General features: G+C 40.3%; 1 protein-coding gene across 1 annotated transcript; it reads right to left on the reverse strand.

Moving 5' to 3' along the window:
- Positions 1 to 1,656: 1,656 nt before the first annotated feature.
- Positions 1,657 to 27,655, reverse strand: ERI1 (exoribonuclease 1). The gene is made up of 7 exons (XM_062212776.1): positions 27,396 to 27,655; positions 23,981 to 24,159; positions 18,501 to 18,711; positions 14,305 to 14,388; positions 12,874 to 12,983; positions 10,417 to 10,531; positions 1,657 to 3,238 (listed from the first exon to the last, which is right to left on the reverse strand). The coding sequence occupies exons 1-7, from the start codon at positions 27,486 to 27,488 to the stop codon at positions 2,996 to 2,998; spliced, it is 1,035 nt and encodes a 344-aa protein (XP_062068760.1). The 5' UTR covers positions 27,489 to 27,655; the 3' UTR covers positions 1,657 to 2,995.

The raw sequence follows: 27,655 nt of genomic DNA on the forward strand, positions 1-27,655 counted from the left end.
CCCTAGGAGTTTATTGCATACATCTGAAACACCCGTACTGCTTTTTTTTTTTTTTTTTTTTGGACAGGCAGAGTGGATATAGAGAGAGAAGGGTCTTTCTTTTTGCCGTTGGTTCACCCTCCAATGGCTGCTGTGGCCAGCGCATCGTGCTGATCCGAAGCCAGGAGCCAGGTGCTTCTCCTGGTCTCCCATGCGGGTGCAGGGCCCAAGGACTTGGGCCATCCTCCACTGCCTTCCCGGGCCATAGCAGAGAGCTGGCCTGGAAGAGGGGCAACCAGGACAGAATCTGGCGCCCCAACCAGGACTAGAACCTGGTGTGCTGGCACCACAAGGCGGAGAATTAGCCTGTTAAGCCACGGCGCTGGCCCCGGAATGCTTTGTTTTACAGTCCACACAGTATGTCTAAGGACATCCTATGCCCTTGTGGCTTCTCTTACCTATACGTCATCTGGACTGATTATACAATCAGTACTCAAAGGCAGAAATTCATGGGTTCATGTAGGAAACCTACAGCCCTATATAGAGAATTTTCATGCCAAGAAAAACACGTACTTCTTTCCTCTGTATCAGAGTTGGAAATTCATTTGACAATATAAAACATTAAAATAAAGTAGCATCATAACATAATTAAAAGAAGCAGGCAACGTTAATGAGATTATCAAATTGATGGAATATAGGTAAAAATCAAAGATAAAAATACATATTTTCAGCCTCTTCATAAGAATTTATGAACTCTGGACTGGCATTATGGCACAGTGAGTTAATCTGCTGTTTGCAGTGCCACTATCCCATAGGCTGCTGATTCAAGTCCTGGATGCTCCATTTTTTTTTTTAATACTTATTTATTTGAAAAGCACACTTACAGAGATGCAGAGAAAGTGTTCCATCTGCTGATTTATTCCCCAGATGGCCACAACAGCTGGAGTTGTGCCAATCTGAAGCCAGGAGCTTCTTCCAGGTCTCCCACCTGGGTACAGGTGCCCAAGAACTTGGGTCATCTTCCACTGCTTTCCCGACCCATAGCAGAGAGCTGGATCAGAAGTGGCGCAGCCGAGACTCAAACTGGAGGCCACAGCAGGCCCACGGCAGGCCACGGCTTTATCCACTACGCCACAGTGCCAGCCTTTGCTCCACTTCTGATCCAACTCCCTGCTAATGTGCCTGGGAAAGCACAAGAAGATGGCTCAAGTTCTTAGGCTCCTACACTCATATGGGAGACCTGGATGGAGTTCCAGGCTCTAAGTTTCAGCCTGGTCCAGTCCCAGCCATTGCGGACATTTGGGGAGTGACCAAGATCTATCTCTCCCTCTTTTTTCTTAACTCTGCTTTTCAAATACATAAATCTCTGAAAAAAAAAAAAAAAAGAATTTATCAATTCCAAAACATACTTGGTTTTTAAAATTAGTTAAAAACTAACTTCAGTTTTTGGGGGCCACATACTATATAAAACCAAAAAAGTACTTTATTAATTCCACTAGTTTCGTTTTAAACGAAACAAATGCTGCTATTGATTAGCTGCAAGAATGCACTTTAGACATATTTGACAACTGAAACTTTCAAAATAAAGATATCGGGACTGGCCCATAATAAAACAAAACAAAAAAAAAATTCCACTAGTGGCCAACGGAGTTTTTAATAAAAACGTAAGATATGATAGAAAGCATTATTTGATTTTATTGACCTCACCTGTAATACTGAATACAAATTTAAAATTAAGTGGTGCCCCTTAATTTTATTAAAAGCACAGTATACTCCGATTTAGAAATTTGGGCAGATCCGTCACAAGGAAAAGGGGAACCAAGCAATCAAATTAAAAAAAAAAAAAAAAAAAAACCCACTGGTTTATTTACGTATTACCAAATGTGAGCTACAGAATTTACGATAGTCCTTTAAACAGCATTTTGACTGTGTATTTATCTCATCACCAACTAAGTCTGTAACAAAATCCTCTAATCTATCACAAGTCTTCCAATCATGAGTTGAAAAGAAAACACAGGCAGATATGCACATCAAGTACTGGAAGAAATTTACCACATACACAGTTGGCTCTCTGTATCCTTAGGCTTCACACCCAGATTCAACCATCTGCATATTAAAAATATTCAGGAGGAAAAAAAATCCAAAAGCAAAACCTGAATTTGCTATACATTCAGCACCAAGCCAAATAAAGTAACACCACTCACTGCAGCCTCCAACTCTCTCAGATCCCCAGTCTCATTCTAGCGCTCATTCAAGCATTGTTTGCCTCACATCTAATTCCTCTGGTCTGTGTGCCTATCATGGTTGTGCCTGTGCAGAATTTTTTTCTTGCCATTATTGCCTAAACATACACAGCACTTCATTGTTTTAAATATTATAAGTGATCTAGAGATGACTTAAAGTATAAGGAAGATTGTATAGGTTATACTCATAGGCAAATATTATGCCATTTTTATAAGGACTTGAACATCCTCAGATTTTAGTATCCATGAGAGGTCCTGGAACCAATCTCAAGGATACAGTGGGACAACTGTAGCTGAATTTCTCATACAAAATTCAAAAAAGGCCTTATGATATTCTCAAAATCCAAAGATCAGATAAGGTCTATCTTCCAATCTTTTATGCATCTTAAGAAATTATTTAATGAGGCTAACGTAGAAATATATTCTGTATTTTGACATCAATAATATGACATTCAAGGGATGAGCCAATAAAATTTTGCATTTTAAAACCAAAAGGAACACATCTTGGGCATCTTAAATTGTAAAATTCAGTTCAAAGCAGAAACTGTTACTGTGTAACAATCATTGCTCATATTAAAAGTGCTGGTGACAGTTCAATACGCCCTCTCACAAAATTTGTTCACATACATATACAACTCTAGCCATCTATAACTGTAACAAGATTTTAAATGTTTAAGGTGCTTAAAGTTTGCACTGTAGGACTGATTCAAGGAGTAATCATCTGCTACCTTTGTAGCAGCTCAGATTAGAATGAGCCACAGTCACAAATGCGGCTACTTTCTAAAATGTGGCATTTGTGGAGCTGGAGCGCCCTCTATAGGTAAGGAAGAGGACACAGTCATTAGCTGTCCTGCATGCATTTTCTCATTGATTCGGAGTTCACATCCATCCTGAAGCATTCGAACTGCTATTCGGGCGATGTTCTTAGAGTCATCAAGACCACTGTGAGGCCTCCCATCATAATCCATTCCTAGTTTTTCAAGCATTATTGTCAGTTTCGTTTGGCTTCTAGGAACCTGGAAAATAAATAGTTTAGTAAATAATTCTTTAGGGTTTTAAATTGCAATACAAGCCATAGTTAAGTTGGAAAAATAAGAAATTGAAAATGAACAGTAACAGATAAATAAGGTAGAAGGTAATACTCCTGGTCAAATGAGGTAAATAACTCAAATTTTCAGTTTTAAAAATCTCACAGAGTTTTTAGCTGAAAATACAGATACAACCCTCAGACATCTAAAGTCTTTGCAATTTTATAATTTAACAAATCATTTATTTATGGGAATACATTGTTCTGGCCCTCAAAGTTGAAGATCTACCTTTTTTGTTATTGTTATTATTTTTTTTCTGAAAGGCAGTGAGATAAGAGGCCAGTCCTGGGCGCAGCAGGTAAAGCTGCTACTTACTTGTGATGCTGACATCCCACACTGAAGCCAGTTTAAGTGCTGGCTACTTTGCATCCAAGCCATTTCCCTGTTAATGTGCCTGGAAAGCAATGAAAAATGGCCCAAGTACCTAGTCCCCTGCCACCAAAGTAGAAGACTTGGATGGAGTTCTTGGCTCCTGGCTTCAGCCTCACCCAGCCCTGGGTGTTGTGACCATTTGAGGAGTGAACCATTGGATGGAAAGCCTTTTTCTCCCTCTGTCACTCAAATAAATACAATAAATTAAAAAAAAAAAAAAAAAGGTAGAGAGACAGGAGACAATGAGAGATCTTCCATCTCTGGTTCTCTCCAAATTCCAGCACTGGTCTACACTGGACCAGGCTGAAGCCAGGAGTCAGGAACTCAACCTGGATCTTTCATGTAGGTGGCAGGGACCCAACTACTTGAGCTATTAATATATGCCTCTTAGGCAGTGCACTAAAAGGAAGTTAGAAGCAGAAGCTGAGCCAAGATTCAAACCCAGGCATTTCAACATGGGGTGCGGGCATCCCAAGTGGTGTCCTAACCCCTGCACTAAACACCCACACTAAGATATAACTTTTTCAAACCCAATTATTTTGCATGGCATTGTTCTTTTCTTATTTCAAAGAGTTACAGAGAGAGGTAGCAATAGAGAGAGAGAGGTCTTCTATCCGCTGGTTTACTCCCCAAATGGCCGCAATGGCCAGAGATAAGCTGATATAATCCAAAGCCAGGAGGAGCCAGGCGCTTCTTCCAGGTCTCCCACATGAGTGCAGGAGCCCAAGGACCTGGGCCATCCTCCACTGCATTTCTAGGCACATTAGCAGGGAGCTAGATCGAAAGTGGAGCAGTCGGGACTCAAACCAGTGCCCACTTGGAATGGCGGTGCTGCAGGCTGGGGCTTTAATTCACTGCCACAGCACCAACCCTTGCATGGCATTTTTCTATAATGTATTATTCTATTTCACTCCTTCGATACAAGGAATAAAGCCTTTTTAGTTGATTAAAAATAATGAAGGTTGAGAATGAAAGGGGATGCCTATTTAAAAACTTGCTCAATTTTGATAAATACCAAAATCTCACACACTCCCCAAGTTCCAATATGCTCCTACACTTTGGAGACCACTGTTAGTCTCTGTGTAGTATGTACAGCTGTGTCACCTATGTACCCTAAAGAGCCTCAGTTTCTTCACCATAAATGGGACTAACACCTGCGCTGCTTACTCATGCAGTTAGTAGAACCACCAAAGTAAGTGAAGTAAAAGCGCCATGATAAAGATCAATAACTAGCTTAGGCGACAGCACTGCAATATACTCTGTGCCTGCCACTAAATATCACTTAGAAAATGTGCTTCTGGAAATAACTTCCTCAATACAGTTGTACAAATTCCTAGAGATGAACAGCCTACCAATACTGTATGTCATTCTCAGAAGAGTGCTGGAAATTTCACTGCCTTATTATTTCTACTTTGCAAAATATGGGTATTTTTATGCAAATGAGAATTCTTTTAAGTTTGTATTAACTAATAATAAATTTTACCCATTCTTTCTAAATTGTAGGTTGAAGAAAGAATGCCTTAATATAAGACTGCATTACCATCTAGGAGTTGTAGCAACAAAAGAACCTAACAGTAATAAGCAAATTCATAAACTTGAGTAGAAATTAGTAGTTTTTTCAAATTAAAAACAAGAAAAAACCTAGGAGTCGTAAGTGAGATGGATACGCAACTTACATAAGGCACTAGCAATCAACTGCAAATGGGTGAACTTTATTTTAATCCTGATTTAACACATGAAAGGTTAAAAAAAAAGCATGGTATTTATGATTACATTAAGGAACTGCTGTTACTGTTTTAGACTTGATAATGATGTGGTGTTTCTGTTTTTAAATAAAAACAAATATTCTAAAAATAAGCAGACATGTAGCCTAGCAATTAAGATGCCGACATTCCACATCAGAGTACCTGGGTTCCACACTCGGAGTTCTAGCTCCTGACTCTGAATTCCTACTAATGCTGACCTTGGTAGGCAGCAGTGATGGCTAAAGTTACCTGGGTTCCTGTCATCCACATGGACTGATCTCTTAGTTCTGGCTTCAGGCCCAGCCCCAACAACTGTGGTCATTTTAGAGTGAACCAGATGGGAGGGAATATGTGTGCTCTCGTGTATGCTTTCTCTACCTCTCAAATAAAAACATTATTTTGTTTGTTTCTAAAATAAAAAATCCTTATCTTTGGGAAATAGATACTAAGACATATTTACAAATCACATGACAAAATGTATTCTGAAGGAAAAAGAAAAGTAGGTGGGGAACACAGACAACAAGTATATAACTTAAGTCACGGTGTGTAACTGTTCAGTCATGTGGGCTCATTATACTATCTATTTCTGTATATATCTGAATTTTCCATAACAAAATTTTTTTTTTTTTTTTTGGACAGGCAGAATGGATAGTGAGAGAGAGAGAGACAGAGAGAAAGGTCTTCCTTTTTGCCGTTGGTTCACCCTCCAATGGCTGCTGCAGCTGGCGCATCTCACTGATCCAAAGCCAGGAGCCAGGTGCTTCTCCTGGTCTCCCATGCGGGTTCAGGGCCCAAGCACTTGGGCCATCCTCCACTGCCTTCCTGGATCATAGCAGAGAGCTGGCCCGGAAGAGGGGCAACCGGGATAGAATTCGGCGCCCCGACCGGGACTAGAACCTGGTGTGCCCGCGCCGCAAGGCAGAGGATTAGCCTGTTAAGCCACGGCGCCGGCCATCAAATTCTTTTCTTAAAAAGATCACAAAATCTGAAAATAAAACGAGTCACAAAAATGGGGGCGGGAATTATCAAGCATAAACAAAAAACTGGTATCCAAAATAAAGACCTACAAATCAATAACAAAAGAACAGACTACCCATTTTTTTTTTTTAAATGGAAAGACGATTTAAAAAGAGACTTTGGGGCTGGCCCTGTGGTGTAGTTGATAAAGCCACCACCTGCAGTGCTGGCAATCCATATGGGTGCCAGTTCAACTCCTGGCTGCTCCACTTCCGATTCAGCTCTCTGCTATGGCCTGGGAAAGCAGTAGAAGATGGCCCAAGTCCTTGGCCCCCTGCACCCACGTGGAAGACCTGGAAGAAGCTCTGGCTCCTGGCTTCAGATCAGCACAGCTCCAGCTGTTGCAGTCAATTGGGGAGTGAACCAGCAGATGGAAGACCTTTCTCTGTCTCTGCCTCTCCTTCTCTTTCTGTGTAACTCTGACTTTCAAATAAATAAATAAATCTTAAACAAAAAAAAAAAATAGACTTCACAGAAAAAAGAAACCCAGGTGGTTCATAAACATACAAAACTGCTGCATTCAAACTCATAAATCATAAGGCAAATGCAGGTTAGAATCTCAATGAGATGACATCCCACATCCACCAGCTTTACTAACACAGAAAATATTTGGCAATATCAGATACTGGCAAAGATATGGCACAACTGAAAAACACATACACTGCTGATTAGAGTGTAACATGATATAACCTCTTGGGAAAACTATCTTTGCATTTACACATCCTATGACCTGGCTTATGGCATAGCTTACACCCTAGAGAAACCACTGCAAGAAGGCACCAGAGGACTTGTACAAGAATGTTTATAGCAACACGGTTTATAAAAGCTCAAAACTAAAAGCAACCCAAATGGCCAAAGTAGAACAGATCAACAAAGCAGCAGATTCACACAGCAGAGTTCTTCAGGGCAATTAGGTCAATGAACTGCAGTAACGTAACACAACAGGAATGGATCTCAGGCACAATGCTGAGGAAAACAATATAGACAACATAGCCAATGTAATGCTAATTGTATCATGTTCAGACACAGACACAACTAAACTACAAGAGGATATATAAATAATAAATATTAAATCTATAAGTAGAAACAGGAATATCACTACCATGAAATTATGAATATGGTTAGCATTAAAAGAAAGGAAAGGCATTTAAGTGGATGGTAATTTACAAGGGAATTCACTTTGAATCAATCTGTTACATCCTACTTTTCTGCATGTATATTTCTCAGTTTAAAAAAATGCTTAAAATTTTTTTAAGGAAAAGTCTTTTTTATGAAACTACCTTAGGGATATGCTTCACTAAAATAAAATTATAAAGGGTGAAAGAAGATGACACAGGATCTAGCACATGACACAGAAGTAAAGGAAATGCCCTGGGGTAATTTTAGAAAAGGGCTGATGAACAAATAGCTCCGATTAGAACACAATTAAAGACTCCAGGAACAAATTATCCAGGGGGGAAAAAAAGGAAAAACCAACAGACTACCTGAGTGTGTTGAGTACTGAGAAGTAATTTTCAGTTTAAATGTAGAGTAATGAGATAAGTAAGCACTTAAAAGAAGTCAACTTGGGGTGGGCACAGTGGTACAGCAGGTTAAGTCACCTCTCACCATGCCCGCATCCTGTATCAGAGTGTCTGGTTCCAGCCCTAGCTATTCCACATTTCCAATATACCTTGCTACTAGTGCACCTGGGAGGCAGCAGTTGGTGGTACCAAGTACTTGGGTTTCTACCATCTGGATGGAATTCCTAGCTCCTGGCTTCTGCCTAGCCCTGCCCCATCCTAGCTAATGTATTTGGGAAGTGAACTAGAAGATGGGAGCTCTCTCTCTTTGCCTTTCAAATAAGTAAATTAAAAAAAACAGAAGAAAACAAAACAAAACAATTTTTTTAAGTCATGGTTGGGGCTGGCACTGTGGTATAGCAGGTGGAACTTCCCCCTGCAGTGCAGCCATCCCATGTGGTGCCGGTTCGAGTCCCAGCTGCTCCACTTCTGATGCAGCTCTCTGCTGTGGACTGGGCAAGCAGTGGAGGATGGCCCAGGTTCTTGGGTTCCTGCACCCGCATGGGAGACCTGGAAGAGGCTCCTGGCTCCTGGCTCCAGATCGGTGCAGCTCCAGCCATTGTGGCTAATTGGGGAGTGAACCAGTGGATGAAAGACCTGCCTCTTCTCTCTCTCTATTTAATTCTTTCAAATAAATCAATCAATCTTAAAAAAAAAAAAAAAAAGGCCACCTGGGCTGTATCTTGAGGCTCTTTTTTTTGTTGTTGTTTTGACAGATGTATTTTATTTATTTGAAAGGCAAGCGTTACAAAGAAAGAAAGAAGACAAAAAGAAAGGTTTTCCATCTGCTTGTTCACTCCCCAAATGGCACAACATCCAGAGCCAGGCCAGGCCAAAGCCAGGAGCCAAGAGCTTTCTCTTAGTTTCCCATGTGGGTGCAGAGGCCTAAGAACCTGGGCCACCTTCTGCTGCTTTCCCAGGTGTATTAGCAAGAAGGCAGACTGGAAATGGAGCAGCCAGAAATTGAACCAGCAACCATATGGAATGTTGGCAGTGCAATCGGCAGCTTTGTCTGCTATGCCACAGCACTGGCCCCAAAGCAATTCTTAAATCTAGGGGAAAGCTGTGAATACAATGCTCAACAACGAGGACTAACAAGGAAAGAGAAAGACATGCAAGAAAGATGGCACAATAGAGCTAAAACTTCATCTTTCACTGCAGAAATTCAATAGATATTTCAAATGGAAAATTCAGGAAATAGTATAAATACACAATTTAGAAACATAAAGGTAAATACTAGAACACACAGTTTAAAAAAATATTTCAAAGTGTTTGTCATAAGAGAATAGGAATAAGTTCCATTGAGGGCTGTGAGAGAAGACTCATTTGTTGTACATGATGTACTCTTAAAAATTTAGATTGTACAAAGGTACTAACTTTGATTAAAAAATTAAATTAAAAATCAGTGGAAACATTTGTTCCACAGCAATCCACGCATTTAATAAACTTCCAGTTGTTTTAACTACATGGATATAGTTCATCTGTTTCTAGAAGTATATACAGGGGGCTGGCGTTGTGGCATAGCAGAAAAAGCCACTACCTGCAACTCCGGCATTCCATATGGGCACCGGTTCAAGTCCTGGCTGCTCCACTTCCATTCCAGCTCCTAGCTAATGGTGTGGGAAAAGCAGCAGAAGATGCCCAAGTATTTGCACCCCTGCCATTCACATGGTAGACCCTGAAGCTCCTGGCTTCAGGTTGGCTCAGCCCTGGCCATTGTGGTCACTTGGAGACTGAACAAACAAATGGAAGACCTCCCTCTCTCTCTGCCTCTCCCTCTCTGTAACTTTCAATAAATAAATAAATAAATCTAAAAAAAAAAAAAAAAAAGAAAATAGAAGAGTATATACAGGTAATCTAGCCTTAAAAAAGTTAAGTTGGGGCCGGTGCTGTGGCGTAATGGACTAAGCCTCCGCCTGCGGCGCCAGAATGCCATACGAGTGCCTGTTTAAGTCCAATTGCTCTACTTCTGATCCAGTTCTCTGCTATGGCCTGGGAAAGCAGTAGAAGACGGCTCAAGTGCTTGGGCCCCTGTACCCATATGGGTGACCCGGAAGAAGCTCCTGGCTCTGGATCAGCTCAGCTCAGCTCAGTTCTGGCCATTGCAGCTATCTGGGGAGTGAACCAGCAGGTGGAAGACCTTTCTCTCTGTCTCTTCGTCTCTCTCTCTAACTCTGCCCCTCAAATAAATAAAATAAAATCTTTTTAAAAAAAATAAGTTCATAGGTCAAATAAGAAAAAAAAGGCTTATCTAACTGAACATAAACTAATCTAGAATCTGAAAAGTAACAACTAGTCCAATAGCCTTTTTCCTATGAAAAACACCTAGAAAATCAAAACTTAATGTACCTGCAAAATAAAACAAATTAATCATTAAGAGCAGTATAATCTGTAAACATAGAAATTTTACCTTGTAGAAGTTGCCGTATGATTTCCGAATATTGATCCACTTTTTCGCAAAAGGAGGGTATTTCAGCCTGCTGAGTTGGCACTGAATGTTCAAGAACTTACTCATATCCCATGAACTTATACATCAAAAACAGGGGGGAAAATGGATAAAGTAAATGCTATACCATTATTACAAATAAAGGTTTTAAGTCATTCCTTTTTTTTTTTTTTTGGACAGGCAGAGTGGACAGTGAGAGAGAGAGAGAGAGAGAGAAAGGTCTTCCTTTTGCCATTGGTTCACCCTCCAATGGCCACCGCGGCCGGCACGCTGCAGCCAGCGCATTGCGCTGATCCGAAGCCAGGAGCCAGGAGCCAGGTGCCTCTCCTGGCCTCCCACGTGGGTGCAGGGCCCAAGGACCTGGGCCATCCTCCACTGCACTCCTGGGCCATAGCAGAGAGCTGGACAGGAAGAGGGGCAACCGGGACAGAATCCAGCGCCCCGACCGGGACTGGAACCCGGTGTGCCAGCGCTGCAGGCGGAGGATTAGCCTATTGAGCCGTGGCGCCGGCCTCATTTTGTTTTTTTCTTGACACACAGGCATATGTCAGCTCTCCTCATTTGCATACATAACACTGAGTTCAGAAAATTAATATCACTTCTGACAAAACACTAATTCAAAAATAAACTTTAAAAAGAAAAAACCATGAAAGTTAGACATATCAAATTTGTTTTCATAAATGAATTCTTAGTTTCAGTTTGCTTTTATGGTTCTGATTATCTGAGTAGACGTCTATGTTAATAAATATTTTTCTATAATTCTAAAATAACTCCAAATTACATTCAGTAGCAGGCTTATCATACTGGTAAATTCTTTGAATGTGGTTTGAAGTACAATAAGAAACAAAACTAAGTAAGACACAAAATTTGAGACAAAAGCAGCTGGTACCAAGTAGCTAAAATAAACTTATTCTTCTACAGCACTCATTTCTACAAGACCCATTAACTTACCATAGCTAGGAAGGATAACACTGTGTACTGTAGAAACTGTACTGATTCATATGTGGCTCTTCTTAGGCAAGGGGAACCAGAATAATAGCAGGAGAAATTATAACCTTCAGCAGGAAATAGAAAACCCTCCACTTAGCTGCCACTAACAAAAGTATTTGTTACTTCCAAATGTATTTGAAGAAAAATTAGAAACAAGTGTCTGTCCCCAGGATCCTATTGCTTCTGCGTATTTCTAATATCTTCTGAGGCAACCTTCACCTCCCCTGAGCTGCTTGCATGGATTGTCTGAATTATTTCTGAAGGAATCAATCAGTTCTTGTTAGTGCCTTGTTAAAAAACAGCATGGGTTTTGAATGTTCTGTCCCAAAATGCCAGGTTTTCACAGAACCACATTATACTGCACTATGACAGAAACACTTACGTACCTGAGCAAGAATGCTGCTTGTTCACATTTAAAATCAATATGACAGATTTCTAAAAAGGCCCATTAATATCTTTTCAAATTTCCATTTTCAAACCCAATCACGACGAGAGTAAATTCAATGCTCTTCTCTGACTGTAAGGATTTCTAAGTCCTCTATGTTGGTGACATCTCAGCTTTAGGTTACAATCTGCCTAGAGCCTGAAACCCAAGTTTAGGACTTTCTTCTTCAATCTGAATGACTTTATAGTACAGGAGTTGCCCTGGCATGATGCCTTTAATTCTTGTTTTAATCTCTGTGATCTTCCCATTTAGCTTTACATCTAACAAATATTTCTGGAGCATATACTTTGAGCTTACACTATATTAAGTATGGAAGATTATCAGGTAATGAAGGTCCTTATTCTAAAAGAATTTTTAATTTCCTTGCAAATATGTCTTCTAAACATAATGCTTAGATGAGAATATATTGTCAAATGTAACATAAATAGTACATACCATGGAGGTTATAAGACTTTAAGGGAAAAAAAAGACCAATGTGAGCACAGTGTGGTAAAATACAGGTGGTCCTTGAATAATGATGTCAAGGAAGTGTGCCTCTTGGTAAAGAAAGCATGAATGTAAGCAAGTACAAAGAGAAAGGATAAACCATGTGCATCATGGGTCAGTTGACTAAAGTAGAATGGCACAATGGTAGGTGGATTAGGCTAAGCAGGTAGAGTGGGATGACATGAGAGAATCCTAAATGCCAAGCTGAAGACTATTCTGAGCCAAGTGTTATGATATTTTAAGTGCATATCAGTTTAGTTTTACATATTAATAGTTATCTTTTGCTAGTCCTGGATTAGACTACCATTGTTTTCTCTCTTCTCTTTCAACCTAAGATTCAAAATCTAAGTAGGAATAAGAATGCAAAAGGAAAATACTATTTCCTATGGGGTAACTCTAGGCCCTTAATAAATAACTTTTGTGGATACTATAAAAGTTAAATGAATAAGGACATTTTTAATATTACAAAGATTTAAAACATAATTTTCATAAATACTTACCCATCTGTTAATATGCAGTATTTATACTTCGTTCCTAATTCCTTCAATTTCATCCAGTCAATTACTTTCCTTAGGACCTGAGGAAAAGTATCAGCTTTGTCTACCTGATCCTGAGGATATAAAAGTAATATACATAAAAATCAGAGCAGCTACATGGAGTCCTACAAAACACCAAAACATAAGCTGGAGTATGAACAAGGCTTATCTATAATGTCTTAAATTCCTCATTTCCATTGGCTTAGAGTTACCCACACTTCATTTGCATGACAATTAAATATTAAAGTGAAGTATTAAGAACTGCTTGCAATTGAAGTATACAAGTGTAGTCCTCCCAAAATCAAGGCTTAAGATTATTCTCAGTAGTTCTCTTCTCACAGGCATCAATCTAGGGGCTAACTGATTCTCAGGGTTGAGGGGCAGGGGAATCTCTTCTCACTGAAAGCCAGCGCTCCCTAAGGATTTCCCCATCTCAAGTCTCACACCTTTCCACACACACACTGCTGCCAGACTGATCTTCCTAAAATGTAAATGTGATCCATCACATCACTCTCACACTTCAAGTCTTCACACACTCTCCAAGGCTTTCCGGATAGAGAGATACACAAGATCCTTCACGATCTGGCTTCCCTCTGCCTACTGCAACCATTTTCTTACTAGCACACACATATACCAGAATCATCTTCAACTGCTTATAGTTCTGCTGTTTCACAACTGCAATACCCATTCTTTTCCGCCTACTAATCTCTTGTGACTTGGCCCAAGTTCCCAACTTGAGGAAGCTTTCTGCAGGACAGCCCTCCATTCTCTCCATCATAAATGCAAGACCTTTTTACAGTTGCTCATTATACAACACAACACTCACTTGTCAGTCTTCCAAACCATACTGTGACCCATCAACTTACTGTCGGTCATAGTGACTTGTAAGTTGTGAATGAGCTGAGGATAGTCATTTGACTGTTTCTTATTCTGTAGAACCTTGCCATATATTAGAATAGGCAGTCAAATATGTGTGGAATTAATGAATGCATGAAGTAACCAAATAAAAGCACCTACTATAACAAAATACAACAAACTACCAGAGATCTAAAGAGAAAATTAAGCTAAATATAGAGTCAGGTTGTAAACAGATACATTCTAAAATATCTCCAAAGTTCATAACACTTACTTCACTGTTTATTCTACAAATGAAACCTTTAATAGATTCATTATTACAATTCCTTAAAAGGAAAGGTTGAGAAATATGTTACCAGGTGTAACAATTGCTTTTATATACTTTCTTAACATTACAATGTGAAAGATCTTTACCAGATCAGGAAAATAACAGATTAAATGTCCACAACAATAGGAAGCTTTAAAAGTTATCTATTTAAAACATTTAATTTCAAAACATCTTTCAAATTCTAGAAAAAATAAAGAACATAAGATCATAACCTGAGTAATTCCAGTAAGATTGATGCAGAAATCAGAAAGCTGTGTGTTAGCCTCTGGTCTCACATACTGCTGAAACGTATCTTCCTACAAGGGAATGGGAATGAGAAGGTTAAAGTGTTTTGTATGACTTAAGACACATGACACACAATATATGACAAATTCAGTCATGCCAGGTTGTAAATTTATAGGTGCTCCTGAGGCAAAAGGGTCCTACATGAAGGACCTCTGGGTGAGACCCCAGTGGAAAGTGGTCATCAAAGGATGTACTTTTCTCTGAAGGGAGGAGAGAACTTCTACTTTGTTTATGGCCTTTCTAAATACTGAAGGAGTTTGTGTCAGAAGGCTTCCATAGCCTAGAGCCTTGGGAGATCACTGAGATCATACTTAAGAGTGCTAATTGTTAAATTAGCAACAATAGTCAATGTACTAACTTCCCATGCAGGACCTCTGATCTCAAAGAGTTGTATGAGAGTTAATAGTAAAACTTGTTCTTGGCCGGCGCCGCGGCTCAATAGGCTAATCCTCCTCCTGTGGCACCGGCACACCAGGTTCCAGCCCCGGTCGGGGCTCCGGATTCTATCCCGGTTGCCCCTCTTCCACGCCAGCTCTCTGCTATGGCCCGGGAAGGCAGTGGAGGATGGCTCAAGTGCTTGGGCCCTGCACCCGCATTGGAGACCAGGAGAAGCACCTGGCTCCTGGCTTTGGCTCAGCGTGATGCGCTGGCCGCAGCGGCTATTGGAGGGTGAACCAACGGCAAAAAGGAAGACCTTTCTCTCTGTCTCTCTCTCTCACTGTCCACTCTGCCTGTCAAACAAACAAACAAAAAAACTTGTTCTCAAAGATTTACTTTGTTTTTGTGTATTAAGTGGAGGATATTCTTATGTCTCATAAGTTTTAGCTATGTCTAAGTGCTTACAAAAGAAGTATCATTCTTGGGTTCTTCTTACATTTTTCTCTCCAGATCTTTTGTGTATACCACATATATATAACCACATAGCCTATTAATAAAACGTCTACTTCAAGATACAAAGAGTAAAAATAATAAATAAATTCTTTTCAAGAAATGCCAGTCTTCAGTTGCAATAAATTAGCTCCAGTTGCTGTGCTTTACTCTTGGATAGTCTTTATTCATTTACTCTTGGACAGTCAAAATTTAATAGTCAAAACTTATATGATATATGGTAGCTTAAAAGCTGAGAATATTCCATTTCTGTAGCAATTTTTAACCTCTCCAAGCTTTCCCACTGGTCTTGTTGTACGCTGTGAATTAAATAAGGCCAGTGTCATCATCACTAGGCTCTCCTATCTAAGTGTCTTCTTTAGGAAGTCAGCCTAATATCGACTTCCTAAACCTCAACAGTCACTTTTTAAAAATAAGAACAATTTTAAAGCCTAAAGATTTAAAGGTAGCAATTGTTAATCCTAGAAAGATACAGAGAAAAAGACAAAGAATATTTCTTGTGGCAAACACTAAAAAGAACATAAAATGTTTATATACCATAAGAATACATGCTTTTCACATACTATCAAGCAAATGAACTATAACTGATTGCTAAGAATCATAAAAAAGAAAACAATAGCAAAGAACACCTGAACTTCAAAGGTTAGATGATCTTTACCTACCAAATCGCTTAAGAATCCTACTTAACTATTAGAAAGTATATATTCTTTTAAGTATCAATATTTTCTAATTTTAAACATAAAATACTCCATAAATAATTGCACTTACCCTCAGATAATCAGATAATACTAAATATCATTAATAAAATTTAGTTCTTTTAACAGAATAAAAATGCTCTAAGAACTACGCATTCACTGAACAAATAAATATTTACTCATTACTTAAAGTAAATCACATAGTTAAAAGGTGATGAGGGGTATTAAAAGTAAAGGAAGAGCACAGCAGGTAAGAGGGTATACATAAGCTACAAATAGGATCATCAGCTAGGCTTTACTCAGAGGTTAAATTTAAGGAAGGACAGGGAGGGAGGGAAAGAGAAAGGAAGGAAGAAAGAAAGGAGGGAAGGATAGGGAGGGAGGAAAGAAAGTAGGACAGGAGGAGAAGGAGAATAGGAATTAGCCAGAAAAATTTCTAGGGAAAGAGAACTAAGGTTCTGAGAAGTGATGGGCTAGAGCATGCCTGGTATTTTTGAGAAACAGCAAGCAGGCTAGTATGGCTTCAATGGACAGAACGAGGAAAGGAGTAATAGGAGAGAAAGCAATTAGAGGTAAGAAGCCAGATCATACACAGAATATGGCTTTTACTCTGAGTTAAACGGGGAAGCTAGTACAGGGTTTTCAGAAGATTGAAATGATCTGCTGAATTTTTAAAGGATTATTTTGGCTAAAAGAAACAAAGGTACAACCAGAAATTGGTTAGATGGGGAATGCAGTAAACAGACAAGAAATGACTGGGGCTCAGTCAGGATTCACAGCAATTCCATTAAGCAGGTGGGTTCTGGATGTATTTTGAAGGCAGAGCCAAACTAGAATCACCGGTGGTCTGGAATTGCAATGCGAGAGAAACAGAAGTCAAGGATGTGTCCAAGGTTTCTGAAGCGAGCAATCAGATCAGAAATATAGAGCTGCCATCCCTGAAGATGGAGAAGGCTGATGGGTTGTGGGTATATTCAATTAGGGACATGTTAGGGTGTCTGTTTAGGTGTCCAAGTAGGAATGTCTAGTAAGCAATCTGGATTTGGGACACAGGTGCAGGTTGGAGATGCCCAGGTATATTTGAAAGCTAGCAAGCTAGCTAATATCATCCAGGGAGGGGATGTATACAGAGAAGAGGAGCTAGGAGACTGCTGAGGGGCATCTGCTATTAAGTTGGGAAGAAGAGGAGACAACAAAGGAAACTACAAAGGGGAAATTCAGACAGGCTGGAAAAATGTCACAAAGAACAAGGTGTATTAGCAGTCACTTGAAGAAAGTATTTTAAGACAAAAAGTAGTTAATTCTACCAGGATTTAGGCAAAAGTCAAAGATTATGTTAATAACTGATTTTTAGTGGAATGACAGGATTGAATACATAGCTTAAACTTAACAGAATGTAAACCCACAGTGGTATGGGTTTAAGATAATGGGAAGAAAGAAAACAGAGAAGTATTTATATAACTTACTTGTTGAATAACTTTGCCATAATTAAGAACAAAAAAATGGGGTAGAAGGCTGTGCCGTGGAATGAAGTGAACTTACATAGTATGAAAAACGTTTCTATTTATAGGAAAAATAACAGAAATAAACAATAATGTCTAAATGAGGGAAAATTTGTAGAACAATTGACATTGTAGAACAATGTCATGCAGTAAGAAGATGTGAAATCTATTGAGTTATGCGAGATTGCTCCCATAGCTGTCATTTCTCTAATTTATGACCCTTCATCTGCTTTGGATGAGAAAATATAATAATAGGATGAACAGCAATATAACTAAAATCCTATGCTAATAGCCTAAGGTTATGCTATAACCTACCCATTTTAATGCTCCAAGCCTTTTTATAACTACTCCCAGTGTGTTGGTGGCAACTGGGGATACTACAGAAGTGACTTCTGGAAAGATAAAATGTTAGTAACACATCACCCAAAATTTTTAATGGAAACATAACTATTTTGGGGAACTCCCACTATGATTTCCAGAATAATGGACAAACAACACAGTATATGGTTTGGAACTCAATGTTACATGAGTTGTTTCCCCTGTAAACTTTCCACCAGAAAGATGGCCAGTTCTATACTGAAAGGTGACTTTTGTAAATTATCATTCTTAAATACAGATCAGAGTTCCCAGACCACAGGCAGTGGTTCTCCACTCTGACTACACACTAACTGAGAGGTTAAAAGAAAGGCTAATGTCAGGGGCCCTATCATGGAACAGCTGAATCAGAATCTCTGGGTCTAGGGCCAGGCATTAATTTGTTCTGTTTTTCTTCTACTCTACAGAAGACTCTGGTGTCTACCCAGATGTTTTAAGTAGGCAGAAGAAAACATAATTTTCACTTTTGGGAAAGGTGTCTATGCAAATTGCTTTATTATAGCTTTTCTGTTAATCAAACCAATATAAAGTTCACAACAAGAGCAAAAAGTCCACTTCAGAAATCTAAATCTAGTTAAAACATCAAATGAGATCTCCATGTTACTTGTGAACACCAGAATAATTGATGCTAAATGTAAAATTAAAATACAACAGTTCACTTACTATTTCTAAGGTATGAGTATTCAGTAAAACAACAGGAAATTCAATTATTTCATGTATGAACTCAGGTGGGTTACCCTCTTCACAAGTGGCTTCAAAGTCAATAATACAGATGTAGTCATAGTAACTGTCGGCACAATTGCTCTCTTTCAGCATTAGCTTCTGCTTCTTGTAATAGTTTTTCAGTCTCTTCTTCAGTACATCCTTTACTCCTCTAAGTAAAAGAATACAATTTACTTAGGTAAATTTTACAGTCAATCAAATTTCTTACCTGCTGGTACTGGGCTGAATACACAGCAAACGCTATTCAAGATAAATGTCAGGAAAGTAACAGTCACAGCTAAGTTAGCAAAGAACTCATTAAAACAAAAACACATGGGGGCAGACGTTTACCTCAGTTGTTGGCACTCCGGTTAAAAAGCACACACCCCATACTGGAGTACCTGGGTTCAATTCCTAGCTTCAGCCCCTGATTCCAGCTTCCTGCTAATGTGTACTCTGGGAGGCAGCAAGTGATGGTTCGAGTAATTGGGTCTATGTCATTCACATGGAGACCTGAATTGTTTCTGGGTCCCAGCTTTAACTCTGGCCCAGCCCTGGACATTGCAGGCATCTGAGAAGCAAACCAGTAGATGGAGCTCTACATTTGTGTATATGAGTGTGTATGATGTCAAATTAAAAAGAAAAGTTTAATACATCAACATTTTCCTTCAAAATATCTTAGTTTAGAAGCATACAAAATTTTCTCCAATATATGCTAACATTTCAAACCATAAGCCTTATCAATACATATCACCAACATAGCCATATTACTTTATATATTAAGATGAGATTAAAACTGAAACCAATATTGATGATATATATTCTACTGGCCAAACACAAATTTCAAAATGTGAAAATGAAGGTAAATTGAACACACTGTGATATCTATTGTTTCTTTTGGCTTTTGTAGGTTAGACAACCAAAAAACAAACAAACAAACAAACAAACCCTGCACGAATATGAAAGTATTATGAGCCTGGCATATAAAGTTAGATGTCTGTAAACTACTTAACAAGGAAAACTAGTTTATAATATCCTGGTATAAATGTCATGCAGAGGAACACTACCATACTCAGTAGGTTCTGAAATTGAAAATAGGTTTCTTAATTTACTATGGAGAGAATATGATGTACGATATTGCAGATAGCTTTTAAAACAGAAGTTCCACAGGACAAGTGTTTGGTCTACTGATTAAAACACTGGAATAAAATATCCGTTTTCCAGATAGGAACACCTCACTGCACGTCTAGTTCTGGCCCCTGACTCCAGCTCTCTGTTAATGCAGGTCCTTGCAGGCAGCAGTAATGGTTTAAGTGACTGGGCTTGTACCAAGCACGTGGGAAACCTGGATCAAGTTCCCAGCTCCTGGCTTCATCCTCAGCCTGTACCTGGCTGTCACAAGTATTTGGGGATGGGAATCAGAAATGAGATCTATCTCTCTCAAATAAATACTTTTTAATAAAAATAAAACAAATTCCACAAATGGTGTAGGAGAGGGAAAGGTCCTCCTACATGGGCAACAATGATTGGAAATAGCAATCACATTCTCAAACAGAAAAGTATTTCTTCAAAAAATTAAGTCAAAACCAGTGCTTGTTTCTTCAGTATTACTTGGTTGAAGTCTGCGAATACAAAACGGCAGTAAAAATAAAAGTATCAGAATTGTAATAAATGTGTAGTATCAACTAAAACATTTGGGCCACATTGCCAGTTAGAGACTTAAAAATTTCTTAGCCTTTTGTTTTCCTTTCTAAACTACCACAGAAGCACTAAAAAGAAAACTACTCATGAGAACACTAATAATCAACCAGTTAGTTGTTTTAAGATAAAATGTCCAGGCTGGCACTGTGGCGCAGTGGGTTAAAGACATGGCCTGAAGCGCTGGCATCCCATATGGGCGCCGGTTCTAGTCTCAGCTGCTCCTCTTCCGATCCAGCTCTCTGCTATGGCCTGGGATAGCAGCAGCAGATGGCCCAAGTGCTTGAGCCCCTGCACCCACGTGGGAGACCCGGAAGAAACTCCTGGCTTCTGGCTTCAGATCGGCGCAGCTCTGGCCGTAGCAGCCATCTGGGGAGTGAACCAACGGATGGAAGACCCCTCTCTCTGTCTCTACCTCTCTCTGTATCTCTTTCAAATAAATAAAATCTTGCGGCTCTGGCACACCGGGTTCTAGTCCCGGTCGGGGCGCCGGATTCTATCCCGGTTGCCCCTCTTCCAGGCCAGCTCTCTGCTATGGCCCGGGAAGGCAGTGGAGGATGGCCCAAGTGCTTGGGCCCTGCACCCGCATGGGAGACCAGGAGAAGCACCTGGCTCCTGGCTTCGGATCAGCGAGATGCGCTGGCCGCAGCGGCCATTGGAGGGTGAACCAACGGCAAAAAGGAAGACCTTTCTCTCTGTCTCTCTCTCTCACTATCCACTCTGCCTGTCAAAAAATAAATAAATAAAATAAATCTAAAAAAAAAAAAAAGGACAAAATGTCTTTGTATGTTTACTTGCTTGAAACTTTCCAAATAAGCAAAACCTAAGAAGAAATTCATTAAAATGCTCTTTCATATTAAAGCATTGTAAGTGACCTCTGTATCATGTGACTTGTTTACATTACTTCGTGTTACTTTTCTCTTTTGGAGAAACTATATTTACTAAAGGGTTGCCTGGAAACCCAATGGCAGCATGATCATTTAACTAGTTGCTTAGAATGGAGATCCATCACCTTTTTTTGACAGGCAGAGTGGACAGTGAGAGAGACAGAGAAAGGTCTTCCTTTTGCCGTTGGTTCACCCTCCAATGGCCGCTGTGGCCGGTGCACCACCCTGATATGAAGCCAGGAGCCAGATGCTTCTCCTGGTCTCCCACACGGGTGCAGGGCCCAAGGACTTGGGCCATGCTCCACTGCACTCCCAGGCCACAGCAGAAAGCTGGCCTGGAAGAGGGGCAACCGGGATAGAATTCGGCGCCCCGACCGGGGCTAGAACCCGGTGTGCCGGCGCCACAGGCGGAGGATTAGCCTATTGAGTCATGGCGCTGGCCGATCTATCACCTTTAAGATTTCCCTTGTTCCTCCCACACTGAATAGTCACCAGTTTTTGGCAATTTCAACTCAGAAAAATATTCAAAATTTGGTTCCCCTTAATTTGCTATGGCTCCCATTAGCTTTTTGAACTATGGCAAATGCCTCCTCCATCACAACTCTCCAGTTCATTCTTAAGAATAGAGCACTAAAGCCAATTTACTGTTACTTATTTTTATTATTCATGGATCCCTTCTGCTTACAAGAGAGCATAGAGTTCCTTTACAACCTGCCTATAACCTATCATTTCAGTATTCTCCTCAAATGTTCCTACTGCCCAAAGGTAAACTGGTACATCATATACTACTGGAAAAAAAAAAAAGCGTTTTAAGCTATGGCCTGAATATGGGGTATACGTTATGTTTCGTAACTATGGCTACACAACAGCTGAGAAAAAGGCAAGATCATGAAGCAAAAAACATACAGAAATTTTGAAAGTCTGAATTCTTGGGGGCAGCACTGTGGCAAAGTAGGTTAAGCCGAAACCTAAAACACCAGGCAGCAGTTCGAGTTCTGGCAGTTCTGTTTGAGATCCAGCTTCCTTTTAATGCACTTGGAAAAGCAGTGGAAGATGGCCCAAATGCTAGGGCCCCTGCCACCCACATGGGAGACCCAGATAGACTTCTAAGCACCTGGCTTTGCCCAGTCCCACCCTGGCCATTGCAGCCATCCGGGAGTGAACCAGCAGATGGCAGATCAATTCTCACCCCAGCCCCACCTCACCCTGTCTGCCTTTCAAAAAAAATAAAATCAATCTTTTTAAAAAGCAAAAAAGTTTCTAGGTTCTTTTGCCTCTTCAGTTTGGCACAATTCAAATGTAACTTTCCTATATTCCTGAGACACAGTCTGTTCTTATGCTGCACATGGCCAGACTTCCAATATAGCACCAGCCACTCTATATTGATTATCTGTAAAAGACTGTGAGATTTCCAAAGTGGGGAACGTATCTGTATTTACCTTTATAACTTCAATGCCTAATGTAGTGCTTAGAATTCAACACAGGCTTGCTGAATAAATACACAATCATACTTCTAGATCTCTAGCTCCCATGCAAGCTAGTAAGCAACTGATCTTCACACCTGGGAAGGACACAAATTTTGCTCAGAGAATTTTCTGTATGCTACAGATTGTACCTTCATAATAAAAAAACGGCAGGGGAAAATAAGGACAAAATTTTTATTAAAAGTTATGATATAGGGGCTGGCTCTGTGGCATGGCGGGTAGAGCCACCGCCTGCAGTGCCAGCATACCATGTGGGCACCACTTCGGGTCTTGGCTGCTCCACTTCCAACCCAGCTCTCTGCTATGGCCTGGGAAAGCAGTAGAAGGTGGCCCAGGGTCCTTGGGTCCCTGCACCTGCATGCGAGACCCGGAACAAACTCTTGGCTCCTGGCTTTGGATTGGCACAGCTCCGGCCGTTGAGGCCAATTGGAGAGTGAACCAGCGGATGGAAGACTCTCTCTCTCTCTCTCTCTGTGTAACTCTGACTTTCAAATAAATAAATAAATATTGACAAAAAAGAAGTTATGATGTAGACAATTGAGAAGGGAAAAAGTATGTATATGTTCTTTTGAGAAGTAGTGAAGCTCTATTTTAAAGCTTTAGAAGAGGAAAAATACTTTTATAAGAGAATGAAGATTAGGGAATGCTCTGAAACAATAATGGTTTTTCTGTACAGTCTGGCTGGCAGTTCCACTATTTATCAGAAATCTATGTATTTTTCTGGGTTCCAAAAGTCATTTCTGCTGCATGCCTAAGTTAAAAAAAAAATTTCTTCAACAAAAAATATTAAAAATTTAAGTATATGTACGTTTCTTTAATGATACACACAGTTGACTAAGCTATATTGTTTTTTCATTCAACAGTTAAACATTCTGCCTATTATCATACTGTCACTCTGTATTATTTTTAAAAAATCTCCCCGACCCTGGCCAAATTTCCTGGTCAGTTTTTTTTTTTTTTTTTTTTTTAACTTATCTGGTTTCAAACAAACCCTCTATAAAAAAAATACAAATGGTCAAAAGAAAACTTAAAAACATTCAATCTCATTAATAAGATATAATTATTCAAACACACTTGTTATAATGAGCTAGATAATCCTATACTCTCTATAATATACCATTATATATAATGGTAGACCATTAAAATATTCATAACTATAGCAATCCTACTCTACCATCTAAAATCCCAACAAATAATCAGAGCTGCACACAAAGATTAATATACAACAATGTAAATCATTGTTATTTGAATTGTAATAATAATGGCTATCTCTTTATGGTAAGATTACAGATGAACTTAACTTCTCAGTGCTTTTTAAATTTTCTAAGATGAGCATGTACTACTTTTATAATTTAAAGTTATTTTTAATTACCTTGTTTCAAGCTTGAATTCAGAAAGTTTAGCTCTGAGTTCTTCTTTACTCATTCTATTAATACAACCATTCGTGATAGCAATCTCTTTGTAAACTGGGTCACTGAAATCACTTCCATTGGAGGTAATGAACTTAGATCCTTTTGTTTCTTGGCCATCAAATCTACACCGTTGCTTTTTCTACAAAAAAAAAGGGGGGGGGGGGGCAATATAGTTTATATAGTACAGACATTTTAACTCCTGAGGCCTATTCATGCTACACTGCAGATACTATGACCCCGCTCTATTCTGAGTCTCAGGTTCCTCAAATGCACTTAACTAAAAGGACTAGTGATAGAGTCAAAGTCACCTCAGTACACAGCCCCAGCTGACCATTTACTAGTAGCATAACCCATGATAGTTCCTGATTAGCCTCTGATCTTCAGTTTCTTGTCTATGAAACAAATGGTAACTGCCTCAAATGGTATTTGGCAATGGTAATGTTATTTGGGTGGAATTACTGTTAAGAATGAAATATGTATTTCAGGCTCTTAATACCATTCCCAAACTGGCTATAAATAAATGGCTGTTTATCATTAGAATTTGATCATAATAATTTATCTTTTATTTCTAAATTTACATTGAATGTTCAGTCAGGTTAAAATTTAGGACAATATTAAGGAACAATCTTTCCACCAAAACATTTCTCTCTTCATTTAGGCAACTTTTCTCTTTGGATCAATTCTTTGATTCACCTGGTTAATTGTTATATAAAATTATAGTTACAAAAACTGCCCATGGTAACACTTCTACCTATTCTTGATATGGTGTATACATGACTTGTATAAAGAAAAATCTGCTTCTGCTCCTGGGTCCAACTCTGCCCTCATCCTTCAGAGAAGCTCTGGGCACAGCCATGATGCCCAATAATCAGTATCTCCTCCCGAATTTCAGGTCTATACTAATGACTCACAAAGAAGGATGCTCATCAAAATCCACATGTATTATTAATCTGCAAAAACACAAAATCAATTTGCTAAATTAATTTATAGGCTGACAGCGGCATCTACCCCATTTCTATGTCCATCTGTTAAATGCCCCCTACATGGTGGCCACATATTGAGAAAAAGTGGAAATAGATTCCATAATACGGGGAGGAATATTCACTTCCACAGACTGTGACATTTTTGCAGTTTTCATGAATCCAGCTGTACAGATTTATAATTATCTTAAGTAAGAGAATCTTTTACCTTATAGGACTTGACCAAGAAAATGTTTGACACTTGAGGTCTGCTGCTTATCTTGTGGTAAAGTACATTAAAATGCTGCTGAACTTAAAGATGAGCTGCATATTTTCTGCTACAAATATAGAGGTATTCCAAAATTGCTGTCCTTTTCTTACTGAGAAAGGGAATGCAGCTTGACCTTTTGAAGATATTATTTATTTATTTTTAAGGAACACAATCTGTTGTTTCAAAGATAGAAGAAAACATGTTTTAACAATAAGCTACCAAGTAACCACTTATCTGTGTGGAGAACATCTTGAAAACAAATGTTTTAAATGCTTCCATTATTTCACTGCCAAAAAAACCCCACTATACATTAGTTATTAAAAAGCAACACAAAACCTCTGTATTTGCACTGAAAAAAACTTAAGATTCATCTCGATTAATATTCTTCCAATAGAAGAGCTCTGATGAAATTTGAACTTCTTGTTAAAAGATATGAAAATGCATCAGCTTTTATCAGTTTACAGAAATAACTGACATTAGATATGATGGAAATTTACTATCTGATCTCCAACAAAAAAAAATCATAATCAGGATGGAAAATCCAATTGTATCGTCATTTATTAGGAGCATCCAACAAAAGTTTTTATTTTTTTTAATCTTCAGTTTTTGTTAGTTTTTCTTTACTTGAAAGGCAAACAAGAGAGAGAGAAAAAGAGAGAGCGAGAAAAAAGAGAGAGAGAGAGAATCTTCCATCTATTGGGTCAGTTCCCTAATGTCCACAATGGTCAGGGCTGAGCCCGGCCAAAGCCATGAGCCAGGAACTCAATCCCAGTCTCACATGTCAGTGCAGGGACAAGTACTTGAGCTATCATGTCCTGCTTCGCAGGGTGGGCATTAGCAGGAAGCTGGAATAGGAAGCAGAGCCAGGACTCCAACCCTAGGGATAGAGGTGTCTGAAGCAAACACCCTCCCCTTAATGAGTTTTTAACAAATATGGCAGTCACTGAAACCCATCTGGAACATAGTCCCAGTCCCAGGCCTTGAGTCACTCTCTCTCAAAGCCTCAAGACTTTCAAATGTAATGAGGCATCGTCAAACACATTTCTCTTAATAAATTTTTGAAAACTGAGTTACATGATATTACTTACACAAAATCTCAGAGTAAAGAGGGAGGTGATGTGGAAGAGTGTTTCGTTTTGTCTGTTTTTTATAAAGGACATGGAAGGCCTCTTTGAAGACAACTTCAGGAGAAAAACAAGGCAACCAAACAAAGGCATGGAGCAAGAGCAAAGCACAGAGGGCAAAGGGAACACGCAAAGACCCCCTCGACCACCTTCAGGGAATAGGAGGAGGCCAAGGGACACTGAGAGCCAAAGGAAAGAATTGTGTGAGATGCCATTTCTAGCAACAAAGGCAGGAGCCAGATCCTGCAGGGGCGGCCAATGGACTTCGAGGGAGGAGGGGTGGGCCAAAGCCATGTCATCATTAAAAACAGCACCCTAGCGCTCTGTGGAAGCGGGATGGAAGGAGCGAAGGCAGGAAACCTCTTGCTGCTAGAGTAGTAAACACCAGTAGTAGTGGCATAGTCGGAGAGGCAGCAGCAGCAGTGTCTACAACCCGCAGCGCCGCTCGGTGACAATCACAATACGCAAGTTTGCGGACTGTTTCGCAATTCTCTTACGGTAAGCAGGGTCGTGCACCAGGGCCAGGCCAAAACACATTTACCAACCCCATCGTGCCCGGATGGCATGTCTACATGAGATCGTGGCAAAGGGGGAAGATCTGAGTGGAAGCGCCAACAGCCCCCTTGAGCCGACGCTGGGAGGAAGCGGGTCGCCTGGGGCGCGCGTGCCTGCGCGTGTGCGGGAAGACGACCGCGCTGGGGCGTGCGGCGCCACGTTTCAAACCCCGACCCCACCAGTTCCCGGGAAGGGCTCGACAGGAGGACAGCGGGAACGGTGGATGTATGGAATGCTCAGGGTAGAATTCCCACTCGGAACTTAGGGAAAACCCCCGTTCTCGGAACTTCTCGCCCTGGGGACGCTGGCACGGAGGGTGATGCGGGCCCCAGGGGGCTCCATGACAACCACCCTGCTGCAGGCTCCCGGAGCCGGGGCTGGGGCCCAGGGGGGCGCAGGCTGTCGCTTCCCGTTCAGAACGGGAAACCGGAGTCTGGGGCTGCTGGCGCGGCCGACTCCTCCTCACCTCCAGGTTCCGACGCTGCGGCTCCTGCCCGTACTCCGGCCGCGCGGGAGTCTCGGCCTCGCCGCCAGGCTCTTCGCTCTGTGGCTCCTCCATGCCGACCCTCACGCCAGAAGAAAAGCTGGCCGGAGCCGGACAGTCTCTCACGCTCAGGCCGCCAAGCCCGAAACACCCCGCCTTTCTCTGTTGAAAAATTACGGGGCTCTGGTTCCCGCGGCGGCGGCCACACAAACTCCCGCGGCCACCTCCCACTTCCGGGAGCG

Source organism: Lepus europaeus, chromosome 16 (assembly GCF_033115175.1).
Source record: "Lepus europaeus isolate LE1 chromosome 16, mLepTim1.pri, whole genome shotgun sequence".
Classification (NCBI taxonomy): Eukaryota; Metazoa; Chordata; class Mammalia; order Lagomorpha; family Leporidae; genus Lepus; species Lepus europaeus.

What these genes read in the sequence shown, in the direction of transcription:
- ERI1 (XM_062212776.1), bottom strand. Translation starts at nt 27,488, where the DNA reads ATGGAGGAGCCACAGAGCGAAGAGCCTGGCGGCGAGGCCGAGACTCCC. An exon ending in CGCAGCGTCGGAACCTGGAG is followed by an intron (nt 24,160 to 27,395) that starts GTGAGGAGGAGT and finishes TTTTTTTTGTAG; the next exon opens with AAAAAGCAACGGTGTAGATT. An exon ending in ATCTTACTGGAATTACTCAG is followed by an intron (nt 12,984 to 14,304) that starts GTTATGATCTTA and finishes TTATATCCTCAG; the next exon opens with GATCAGGTAGACAAAGCTGA.